At 44.1% G+C, this 12,637-nt stretch overlaps 1 protein-coding gene across 5 annotated transcripts in view; it reads right to left on the bottom strand.

The window, feature by feature from the left end:
- STAMBP (STAM binding protein) overlaps positions 1–12,400 on the bottom strand; it is a 31,636-nt gene extending 19,236 nt beyond the window's left edge. The window contains exons 1-3 of one of the 5 annotated variants that reach the window (XM_055122771.1): positions 12,289–12,304; positions 10,480–10,619; positions 10,134–10,348 (exon numbers count right to left, since the gene is read on the bottom strand). In XM_055122771.1, the coding sequence (XP_054978746.1) occupies positions 10,134–10,348; positions 10,480–10,482 (218 nt within the window). In that variant the 5' untranslated portion in view covers positions 10,483–10,619; positions 12,289–12,304. The other 4 variants (XM_055122774.1, XM_055122773.1, XM_055122772.1 and 1 more) reach the window with 4 other exon arrangements.
- Positions 12,401–12,637: the final 237 nt, after the last annotated feature.

Below are 12,637 nucleotides of genomic sequence, written 5' to 3'. Positions count from 1 at the left end.
CAGATTGACAAAGGCTTGGCAGGTTGATTGTAGTGTATGTAGGCAGGGGTGTAAGGCAAGGGAGTTCTTAACTCCTCTAGCAGGACTGTGAATAAAGAACGCCTGAGTAGGCGGGGAGGAATCAACAATTCAAATGGTAAATGTGTATATTCTTTAAGCGCACAATTCCACTTCTAGGAATTTATCCTAGAGATTGGTACACAATAGAACAAAGAGACAGAAATAGATACAGATATTCAAGAGCATTCAATAGAGCATTGTTCATAAAAGTAGAGAAAACAGAAGATCTATATGTTCATCAACTGGCAATTCTTTTAAAAATTACTGAGTGCCCAAATGTGGAAAACAACGTAATTATCTACTCTTCCTTTCAAAAAAATATTTATTAGTCATCTACTATAGGGTGAGGCATTATTCTAAAGGACAGTGAATGACATCAACAGGAATTTCTCCCTGGGGCCAGAACAACAGTACAGGGTGGGGCGCTTGCCTTGTATATGGCCAACCCAGGTTCAATCCCTGGCATAATATATGGTCCCCCAATCCTTCCAGGAGTGATCCCTGAGCACAGATCCAGAAGTAAGCCCTGAGAACCACTGGTTGTAACCCACCACTCACTTCCCCCAACACACACCATTTTTCTCCCCCCACCTCACAGAATGTGGGGAAAGAGACAAAAAAAAAAAAAAACAAATAAAAGTCATGTAGATGATCAGTGCCAGAAAAAAAATCGCATGAAGAAAGTGACTAGGAAGTTACAGGGGTTAACGTTTTCGACAGAGCAGCTAAGAAAAAGCATCAGCGGGAAGGAGCCATCTGAGGAAGGAATGGGAGAAAGTAAGCCAGAAAAGATGTAGGATAAAACCGTTCCAGAGACAAGAAATAGCTCCGAGACAGAATGAGATGAATTAGTATGTCCTCATTGCTGAGAAAGCAAGTGGTGGAATAAAGCATATCGTATGACCTCATTCGTGCTTAGAGGAAAGCAGATAAGCAGATGAGCCTGTGTGCATGCAGGAGCACAAACACGTAGACACAAGAAACAAAACAGTGGTTTTATCAGTGAATAGGACTTGAATATCTCTCTCGCCATATAGCTTGAAAAAAATTGAGAACAAATATTAATTTTTGTATAAAAATAACAAATTAAGGGACCAAAGAGAGAGCTGAACAGGCCGAGCACATGCTTTGCACGCTGGCGATCCAGTTCATTGGCAGGCATGACATGGTTCCCTACACATCCCCAAGCACAGAGCCAGGATAGCCCCCAAGTTCCACCAGGTGAGACTCAAAAATCTGGGGGAAAAAATAATTAGAAAATCCCAGCAGACATTCAAAATACAGTTTTTATTAAGAACACCTATACTGTTTTTACCAATCCTAAAAAACAAAATAAGTGTGAGCATCAGTGAAAGCCCTCTTTGGTTCTTCTGCTTTTCTTAAGAATGCCTATATTGGGGCTGGAGCGATAGCACAGCGGGTAGGGTGATTGCCTTGCACGAAGCTGACCCGGGTTCAATTCCCATCCCTGAGCACCACCAGGAGTAATTCCTTAGTGCATGAGCCAGGAGTAACCCCTGTGCAATGCCGGGTGTGACCCAGAAAGAAAAAAAAAAGAATGTCTATATCATTTCTACCAAAGTCATAAAGATTAATTAACAAAATAAGTATGAGCAGCAGTGAAAGCCCTTTTGGTCTACTGTATACAATGGCAGTAGCAAACTGTAGCTTTTTTTTCAGCAGAGGTGACAAGAAGGGCTCGAGAAAGTGAGCCTGTGTTAGGAGACTCCCCCACACAGAAGGCATTGCCAAGGGACTCCCTTACTCCTTTCTACATAGCTACTCAATGACCATAAAAAGCTGTGAAAGAATCCACGGTCCGGCTGACTATCTGTGCTCATCATGAAAATATGTACTGATTTAATATGTGAACGATCCTCCGTCCTGGGGTCTGCAAAAGGCAAAGTATTCCTGCAGCAGGGGGAGCATGGAGCGGGAAATACGGCTGAGGTCATCAAGCTGCCTGGACCGCTCCAGGAAACAAGACAGATGTGCCTTTTAAAATCCTGAACTAAAGTAGCCACAAAAGGTCTAGAACAATGACTCTCGCAGTAGCTGCTTGCCCTCCTCCCGCCTCCGTGGCAAAAATGTTGACATGACGAGCCCCCATCACTGATAGGAATATACCTAGTGAAATGAAGCAGGGGGAAAAAAAGACTAAGGATTCTGAACAATATATTTCTATTATTATTATTACTATAATAATAATTATTATTATTTTGCAACTCCAAAGCTTTGTCAGTCCACAGAATCAGAATTAGGGTCTTGAAGACACCTAATAGAAAAATGAAGGTAGCTGCATTGATTGCTTCCGGTCAAGCCAATCCAACAAAGTCCCAAATTAAACTCCATATTCCGTAAATTAAGCTAAATGAGCTACTGCACTCCACGCTCCTCACACTCAGCTCTTTGGGCCCAGTTCATCATATTACTGCAGGGACAGTCCTGCCTATTAGTGGGCCTCTAGATACAGGAACAGGCTCCCAGTCTCAAGGGCAACAAAATCAGTTTCTTAAATGTAAAGACATTTGGGTCGGAGAGACAGTACAGCAAGCAGGTAGGGTACTTGCCTTGCATGCAACCAACCAAGGTTCAATCCCCAGAATCTCATAAGGTCTCCTGGGTACAGCCAGAAGTAATTTCTGAGTGCAGAGCCTGAGTATCGTTAGGTGTGGCCCAAATCTATGGCTCACCCCCCCACCCCCACATATATTAAACCTATCCCCTCTTGGTTATTGAAGTTTCTTGGTATAGTTAAATTTTTTTCTTCTGTACTAGCAGTCTTTCCTACTTCACAGAATCCTTCTATGCTCTAGAATTGCTCATCTTAAAACATGTATCATATTCATACACTATTGTTGCCCTTCAATTATTTCCTTCTTTTTCTACTTTCTTTCCTAGAGCAGCTAGGAGTTGTCTGTGCTAGGTTTTGGCAAACTGTATCTTGTCACTAGCTTCCAGCAGGCAAAACCTTCTGGTCATTTTTTGGTACATAAAGTTTCACGGGAACACAGTTGCACCCATTTGCTTATATATTAACTCCGGCTATTCTCTGCCTTTAAACAAGAGGTTGTGACAGAGAGCAAATGGCCCTCAACACCCCACCCCCTGAAAAAACTATTTACCATATGGCCCTTTACAGAGAAAATCTGCTGACTGTACACCCACTACCTCCTTTCTTCTTGTCCATTCACCTTTCACACACTCCAATCTCTTAATTCTTATATGCAGTTGCTCACCAACAAAATCACCTATGACCAATGTTATCAAATTTAAGTCCTCACTCATGTGATCCAGTGGATCTCCTGCAAACACTGACCTCTTTGGGCTAGCAGGTACCCTCCCTCTAGGATTTACTTCCTGAACCTTCTTTTCGAATCACCTTTGTTGACCCTTCCTCTGCTCACCAATTGCAGGGCTTAGTCCTAAATTTTTCTTCTTATCACCAAAGACTATTGACCTAATGAAACCTTCGGACATCTCAGAATAAAGTCTGAATGTTATACATATTGAAAACCTTTTCAGAATATGAAAAAAATTGTACTTCTTTATCAACGTGTTCATTAATGCATTATCTAGTCACGGGGTTACTAACTGTATTTTAATTCTGAAATAGCTATAAGTACAAATGTTAATTTGCAATATTAGCAAACTTCTGTGATATGAACATATTTTCATTTCTGTCTGTAACAAAGTTACAAATATTACACACAGCAACTTGAGGTCCACATTCAAAATTGAAGTCCCCAGACCTTGAATTCTATCACTGCACTCCTGTGCAGTTTCTGGATCCCAGATTAATCATTTCTGTGCTGGGGCCAAGGATGTGGCTCAGAGGTAGAGCATTTACCTTGTACGTCTGAGGCCTTGGATTTGATTTTTGGTACTTCATGGTCCCCAAATATCGCAGGCATGACTTCCAGGAGCCAAACCAAGAGTTGCCCCTTAGCACCCCTCCATGTGACCCCCAAAGAAATAAAAACAACCTCTGTGCTACAAATTTCAATGGTTCTTGCAGCTTCAGAACCACCTGTCTATAAGAACCCTTAGGTTTGTATTTCTAGCCCAGATTTCTCATCCACATCTCATCCACATTTCTCAGGTACACATTCAACCTCCCACCAGGTCTCTACTTGGATCTCTCACAGGCATCTCAGGAAAACATAACACATGAAAGAACCAGTCCTGGGGGCTGGAGCCATAGCATAGCAGGTAGGGCGTTTGCCTTGCTTACAGCCGACCCAGGTTCGATTCCCAGCGTCCCATATGATCCCCCAAGCACTGCCAGGAGTAATTCCTGAGTATATGAACCAGGAGTAAAGCCTGTGCAATGCCGGGTGTGACCCAAAAAGGAAAAAAAAAAAAGAATCAATCCTGAACTCTAAGAATCACCCCACATAAGCCCCTCACAACACCACTCTAGCCACTCAGTAAGTGGACAGACACACCTTAAGTCACTCAGAGCAGACGCCTGAGAGCAACCTTATACCATCTTTCTCAAACAATTAGTAAGTCCATGAACTTTACCTCTGGGCTACCAACTGCCCTCCTGAATGGCCCTAAGTTTCCTAACTAACCTCCCTGGCTTCTCTCATCATTCCATCCACCATTCACCACAGTAGACCAAATTTATACATTTTAAACTGGCCACAATCTCACTTAAAAGTTTTCAATAGTTTTCTATTGCTCTCAAGATAAAATGAAAATTCCTCCCCAAGGTCCGTAAGATCCTGAATGAGGTAGCCCTGCCCACCAGTCCAACCTCATCTGACAGTCACCCTTCTTCCTCACTTGCAACACCCCAAACACAGCAATCTTCTCCTACCAGGAACTACTCTGAGCTTGGGACTTGGAGCCACTACTCTGAGCTTGGGACTTGGAGCCACTACTGGTGGTGCTCCTCGAGAATCCTATGATGCCAGGGAATCATACCTGGCCCTTTCTATGTAAAGCATGTGTTCCAGTCCTTTGAGCTCTCTCTCTCTCTCTGATCTACTGATCATCTTTCAACCTCCAGAACACAAGAAGGTCTTTCCTACATAAAAGTTTCTGGGTGCAGTTAAAATTGCTTGAAATGTCTGCCCCATGCTCCTTGAATAAACCACTCATTTTGTGACTACTTACTTACCTGTTTATCATCTCTTCCCACAGTAAGAAAGGCACACCAATAAGGGCAGAGTTATTTTATTTGCTCTGTATCTGAACCTAAAACATGCTAAGAGGGCTACAGATCTAAATAATATGTGTTTGGTTGAAGAATATGGTCTTGCTCTCAAAATACTATGTGGGATGATAAGCAAGAGGGGATAGGTTTTGACAATGCCTATACATTTAAGAAACAGATTTTGTTCATGAATAATAGTTCCCTAGAGAATGGCAGTCTATTCCTATATCTACAGCCCCACTAGTAGGCTGGATAATTACTGCAGTGATACAGTGATCTGGGCCTGGAAGAGCTGGGTGTGAGGGACATGTGGTACAGCAGCTTATTTAATTTAATTTATTGAATGTGGAGTTTAATTTGGGACTTTGTTGGATTGGCTTGACCTGAAGCAATGTAGCTACTTTCAGTTTTCTTGCAGGTACCTAAACTTAAGACAATCCAGCTGTTCCCTTTCTGTACTCTAAAATTATAACATGGTCCACGAACCACCTCCACTGCTGCCATGTAAGCTCATACTGGCCTTGCTCCACAGTCTCAGAAATAAATCTCAAACTAAAACCTCTACTAAGAAACTCTTAGAAACAATAGACTTATACAGTAAAGTTGCAGGCTACAAAATCAATACCCAAAAATCCATGGCCTTCATATATGCAAACAATGAGGCAGAGGAAAGGGACATGAAAAAAGCAATCCCATTCACAATCGTGCCCCAGAAAATCAGGTACCTCGGAATCAGCTTAACCAAGGAAGTAAAAGACCTTTACAAAGAAAACTACATAACGCTACTCCATGAAATCAAAGAGGACATGAGGAAATGGAAACATATACCCTGCTCGTGGATAGGGAGAATCAATGTTGTCAAAATGGCAATACTCCCTAAAGCATTATACAGATTCAATGCGATCCCTATAAATATACCCATGACATTCTTCAAAGAAATGGATCAAGCAATCCTAAAATTCATATGGAATAACAAACGTCCAAGGATAGCTAAAACAATTCTTGGGAAAAAGATGATGGGAGGCATCACCATCCCCAACCTCAAACTTTACTACAAAGCAGTAACAATTAAAACAGCATGGTACTGGAACAAAGGCAGAGCCGTAGACCAATGGAACAGGGTGGAATATCCCTACACACAACCCCAAATGTATGACCATCTAATCTTTGATAAGGGAGCAAGAGAAGTGAAGTGGAGCAAGGAAAGCCTCTTTAACAAATGGTGCTGGCACAACTGGACAACCACATGCAAAAAAATGGGTTTAGACCTTGACCTGACACCATGCACAAAAGTCAGATCAAAATGGATTAAAGACCTCAACATTAGACCACAAACCATAAGGTACATTGAAGACAAGGTCGGCGAAACCCTCCACGATATTGAAGATAAGGGTATCTTCAAAGGTGACATGGAACTAAGCAATCTAGTAAAAACAGAGATCAACAAATGGGACTACATTAAACTAAAAAGCTTCTGCACCGCAAGAGATACAGTGACCAGAATACAAAGACTATCCACAGAATGGGAAAGGATATTTACACAATACCCATCAGATAAGGGGTTGATATCAATGGTATATAAAGCACTGGTTGAGCTCTACAAGAAGAAAACATCCAACCCCATCAAAAAATGGGGCAAAGAAATGAACAGAAACTTTACCAAGGAAGAAATACGAATGGCCAAAAGGCACATGAAAAAGTGCTCTACATCACTAATCATCAGAGAGATGCAGATCAAAACAACTTTGAGATACCACCTCACACCACAGAGACTAGCACACATCCAAAAGAACAAAAGCAACCGCTGTTGGAGAGGATGTGGGGAGAAAGGGACCCTTCTTCACTGCTGGTGGGAATGCCGACTGGTTCAGCCCTTCTGGAAAACAATTTGGACGACTCTCAAAAAATTAGATATTGAATTCCCATTTGACCCAGCAATACCACTGCTGGGAATATATCCCAGAGAATCAAAAAAGTACAATCGAAACAACATCTGCACATGTATGTTCATCGCAGCACTGTTTACAATAGCCAGAATCTGGAAAAAACCCGAATGCCCCAGAACGGATGACTGGTTGAGGAAACTTTGGTACATCTATACAATGGAATACTATGCAGCTGTTAGAAAAAAGGAGGTCAAGAATTTTGTAGTTAAGTGGATGGGCATGAAAAGTTTCATGCTGAGTGAAATGAGTCAGAAAGAGAGAGACAGACATAGAAAGATTGCACTCATCTATGGTATATAGAATAACAGAGTGGGAGACTAACACCCAAGAACTGTAGAAATAAGTACCAGGAGGTTGACTCCATGGCTTCGAGGCTGGCCTCACGTTCCGGGGAAAGGTCAACTCAGAGAAGCGATCACCAACTACATTGCAGTCGAAGGCCATGTGGGGGAAGGGAGTTGCGGGCTGAATGAGGGCTAGAGACTGAGCACAGCGGCCACTCAACACCTTTGTTGCAAACCACAACAGCTAATTAGAGAGAGAAAGCAGAAGGGAATGCCTTGCCACAGTGGCAGGGTGGGGTGGGGGGGAGATGGGATTGGGGAGGGTGGGAGGGACACTGGGTTTACGGGTGGTGGAGAATGGGCACTGGTGAAGGGATGGGTTCCCAAACTTTGTATGAGGGAAGTGTGAGCACAGAAGTGTATAAATCTGTAACTGTACCCTCACGGTGATTCTCTAATTAAAAATAAATAAATTAAAAAAAAATAAAAAAAAAAAAAAAAAAAAAGAAATCAACAAAAACCCCAAATTTCTCGGGACACCCGTGCATGGCTGAGACTTCTGGGGCATTCCAGAGGTGGGTGGGTCAGCCCAGTGCCCGCCCTGAGCCCAGGCAGCCACTTGCTTTCATACTGCAAAATTTCTGCCATGCCCCCGGCTGGACTCCACTGTCTCAGGACTGAACCTCACCCAGAAATTAATCTGCTGAAAAATTCAGGTATGCGGGTTTTGTGACTGAAATCTCCAGGCTTTCTCAGAATCAGGATGGGTTCCCTTCCCCCACCTCCCTGTACTCCCAGAAGACCTGGTAGTCATGTTCACCCCTAAAGCCATCACCCAGTTAAAAATTTAACTCCAGCTGTACTACCGCCTTAGAAATCCTGGACTTCCTGGATTGTGTGACTATGAATCTCTAAACACTGATAAACCAGTTGTAGCACACCAGAGGGAAATGGGATGTAATATAGAAGGCAACGAATCTCAATTAACAAAACATAAACACAGAAGGCTAAACCTGCCACCGCCGAGATGTGATCCCGAGGGCCGCACGCGTGTGCGGCCTCTCCGCAGCTGTACAAGCGTGAATCCAGACCCAGCAAAACCTCTTTCAGCATGGGCAACTCCTCGCAGAATGTCTCCAGCCTGAGAACTAAGCCACGTCCCCGTGCCCGCCCAGGAGGGGAAAGGTATTTCTCTCTCTCTCACTCTCTCTCTCTCTCTCTCTCTCTCTCTCTCTCTGGCCTCTTTCTCTCTGGGGATGAAGGGCGCGGTGTCCGCCATATTATGATGACCACAGATTGGGTTTTCAAACCTGCAATGATCCAGTATCTGGAAGAAATCTCCCTGGACTTAGTTGTCAAAGTACAGAAATTCAAAACCATTTGTCTTCACAGTAGGTCTGACTCTAGTGGGGTACTCCTAACAACAATAGTGAGGTTTGTGTTGAAATATTAAATGTAACCAAAGTAAACAGAAAGTAAAATGAAACTTATCAGTTACAAGGCGGGGGGTGGGGGGCGGGATGGGAGGTGTACTGTGTGGTTTGTTTTTTGTTTTTTTTTTTTTGGTGGTGGTATATGGGCACTGGTGAAGGGATGGTTGTTTCAGCATTGTATAACTGAGACCTAAGCCTGAAAGCATTGTAATCTTCCACATGGTGATTCAATAAAATAAAATTTTTATTAAAAAAAAAGAAAGGAAATACAACATTAAAGTAACTGAAGAAAAACTACAAAAAGAAAAAAAAAGAAGGCTAAACCTGTAACATCTTAATAATGTCTTATATAAAGGCTTAATGTGTCCATGGTGAGATACAACAATTGTATTAATTTTCTTCTAAGGAAACATTTTTTGATCATTCTGTTACCAATTTATTGATAACAAGTAATATAAAATAAATTATTGAGGGTCTGCTATGGCGGTAGGCTTAAGGGGTGGTTAGGAAAATGGTGGAGGGAAGTTGAATGGTGGTGGAACTGGCAGTGGAATATTGAATGCCTGAAAATTTACAAATGAGTCAACTCCCTTCTTAAATTACATTCCCTTCTTAAATAACTTTAATTGTCACTACAGTTTGAGTTATTTCCTGTTAATAGTATTGCAATCTCCTATTTATGATTCCTACCCTAAGAAACTAAGCAACTTAAGAGAAAGATCTCATTGTAATGAGCCACACAAACCGTAGGTGTCTAATATTTGATGACTTGCATGATTATGACAAAGGTTTAGAAGAAAAAATTTTTTCCTGAATCTTTCAATTTGCTATAAAATAAACAGTGATGAGCAAGTTTTGCCTTCCCAAAATTCAATAACAAAATTGGCTGTCTTAGGAGAGAGAGAGGATGAGAGAAACAGAGAGAACAGGAAAAAATATCATCAATAGATGATGTAGAATTTAAACACCAATTCCTTCACTCAAACAGCTGGCCCATGTGGGCACAGGCCAAAGACCTCAGTTTCTTACTCATGAAATGAATAAGTCATGAAAAAAAATAACACTTTAGTACTTGTGCCTTGAGTGGCAAAACAGTCAATACGTAGGAGCAGTGAACAAAAATGATTAACCTTAATGATGCTGATAAGTTCTCTAGTTTTAGCAATTCTGAGCAGAGTGAGCACAGAAGCGAAATGAGTAAGGCATTGGTCATCAGAAAAGAAAAAGGAAATAAAAGGTGTCTTACGTGATATACTTGTTATAGAGGATGAAAGCATGTTCAATGTTGCCTTCCTCAGAGTAAATGGATGCCATACGAATCATCTCCACGCCAGAGCGGAAGTACCGGCGGGGTGGAATGTCTTCATTTACCTCCACAGAGCTGCCCAGCAGGGACAGAGCCCTCACCCGGTCTTCGGGCGGGAGGCTCACATCTCCATGGTCAGACATCGGGACCAAGATCTTCGGAGACACAAAAGAGAAAACAGATGGCATCAAATACTATGGTTCACCACATCACAGCAGACCCAAGTAACCATCCACTGTGTTTATCCCACAAATCTCTACCTTAAGAAATCAAGGGAAAAAAGTACCATATGTTGTGGCTCCTGTCAAATATGGCCTCTTCCCACAAGAAGGCTGAGACCCTCAAGGAAGCCCACAGTGATGAAAGAATTGGCAATCTCAAAATCCCACAATTCTGTGCCATAATTAGGTGGTACAAAGCATATACCTACAAAGAGCCACAGTGAGTTCCGGTCTACCCTTAATGCCAATTATTACCTATCATTTGGTAATCTGATCTCAACACCATAAGAAAAGCCACACCTTTCTTTTTCTTTGCCTTTTATAAAAATTTCTTTCCCCAGCTACCCATTTCCAGTTATCCCCAAATCCGGTAAAATGTACTGAATGAACTTCTGTGACGATTATTATTTGGGCCTGAGGGTGAGACCTCAACTAGCATTGCTCAAAGGATATTGAATGAAGGTTTTGCAGTGCTAGGGATGGAACCAGAAACCACCACATGTAAAGCAAGCACTGTAATTCCTGCACTATCTCTCTGGGCCTCATGAAAATTATTTACCTTCAAGTCTGATCACTTTAATTTAATGTGAGAGTAATTAATATTTTCCTGTGTTGTTTTTCTGTGCTATTTTTCATATTTGAACACAAGGTTAGGGAACCAGTCTGTGAAGGAATGTTGATGAGCATAACTAAGCTACTCAAAATACTATTCCTTGTGAATCTACACCGTCTACAACATCATCTCAGGACAATTAATTTCCATCTTGAAATCAATATGCTCGAGTCTACCTTAAAAGACTAATAATTCTTTGAATAATGGAAGACACAAAAGGTAATTTAAAATGAGGGGAAAAAACAAACCAACAAAAAAAGCTGGGGTTTCCCCCTCTTGGGTGTCAAAGCCCTGTCATTCTACAATCTTTGAAGTTACTGTTGCAGTTAGAAGCAGAATTTGAATTTCATTATACACACACTCAACTATGTGTCACTTCCAAAAGATTCACACTGAAATACATACAGTTCACCCTAACCAGCACGTCAGCATGCTTCAGAATACACAAGCTACAGAATTCATTTTAGAACTCATAGGCAGTGGGTCCAACTGACCCCCCAGCGGCTTTTCAGTCACAAATCTTAGCCCTTCCCAAGACAAATCTTTTGCTCTCAGCAGGAATCTGATCCACCCGGAAATCCTCACGCTGGACTCCAATGTTGTCTGTCTTGTGCTCCACTCCCAAACCCCCCTGCACAGGTCCTCTTCTCAGAGCCAAGCCCACCCCACCGGGGCCTTTTCTCCACCCAGCATCCCCAGCCAACCCCTTACGGAGAGGAGATTCCAGCTCCCACTAAGCTCCTTCAGGGGCTCAGACAGCCCCTGGCAAACCGAACACCGCTCCTCGCTCCCTAGCTGGTCGAGGCGGTCCCATTCACAGAAGCGAAGGCGCCTCGCACTTCCTTAACCCCCAAAATCTTCGGGGTCGACAACTGTATCTCCTGGCGGGGCGGAGGGGGAGGGGGAAAGAGGCCCGCAGCAAGCAGCGCCGGGGACTAGGGGGTTAAACAACATCCCGAGGAGCCGTGTAGAAGGGGAGGCGGGGGGTGGGTCTGGGACTGGGGGGTGGGGGGCCGAGATCTGGAGGAGGGCTGAGGGGCGGCAGGGAGGAGCCGGGGAGGAGGCCGGCACGGTGGAGAGGGGCCTGCAGGTAACGGCTTGACGCCCACTTCGGGTCCCGTGGCCCCGAGCCCCGCAAAGATCACTGAAGGTTTCCGCGAGCTCTTCCCGCCGGGGTGGGCGGGGAAGCGCTGTGCCGGCGGGGGGCGCGCGGGGCCCGGCCGGGCGCGGAGAGGGGGGACCAGGCTGCGGGCACACTCACGGCGGCCGCTTCCCCGCCGAGTCCCGCGGAGCTCAGCGACCCCGCCCACCCGCCGACGTTCCCCGGACCCTTCCCCACCTGTGCCGGCAGCTGACACCCGGAGCTTCCGGAAACGTCACATCCGGCGCCAGGCCCGCCCCCTCGCGCTCGTCTGTCAAATCCCCTCCCGAGAATTCAGGTTTCCCCCCACCCCTCCTCCTCCCGGGAGGAGGGGCCAGTGGGCGGGGCTAGCCGCGACACCTGCGGGAAAGATGGCCAATGAGGAGACGGCAGCCCCGTGGGTGCGGGGAAGGCCACCCGGAAGAACCCGGAACTGCAGCGACAGGACCCCAGGACCGAGCTTAGCTTT

This window comes from Sorex araneus, chromosome X (assembly GCF_027595985.1).
Source record: "Sorex araneus isolate mSorAra2 chromosome X, mSorAra2.pri, whole genome shotgun sequence".
In the NCBI taxonomy this organism is placed as follows: domain Eukaryota; kingdom Metazoa; phylum Chordata; class Mammalia; order Eulipotyphla; family Soricidae; genus Sorex; species Sorex araneus.
Note: the sequence above shows the minus strand (reverse complement) of the source record. Positions and strands in the feature narration are given on the sequence as shown.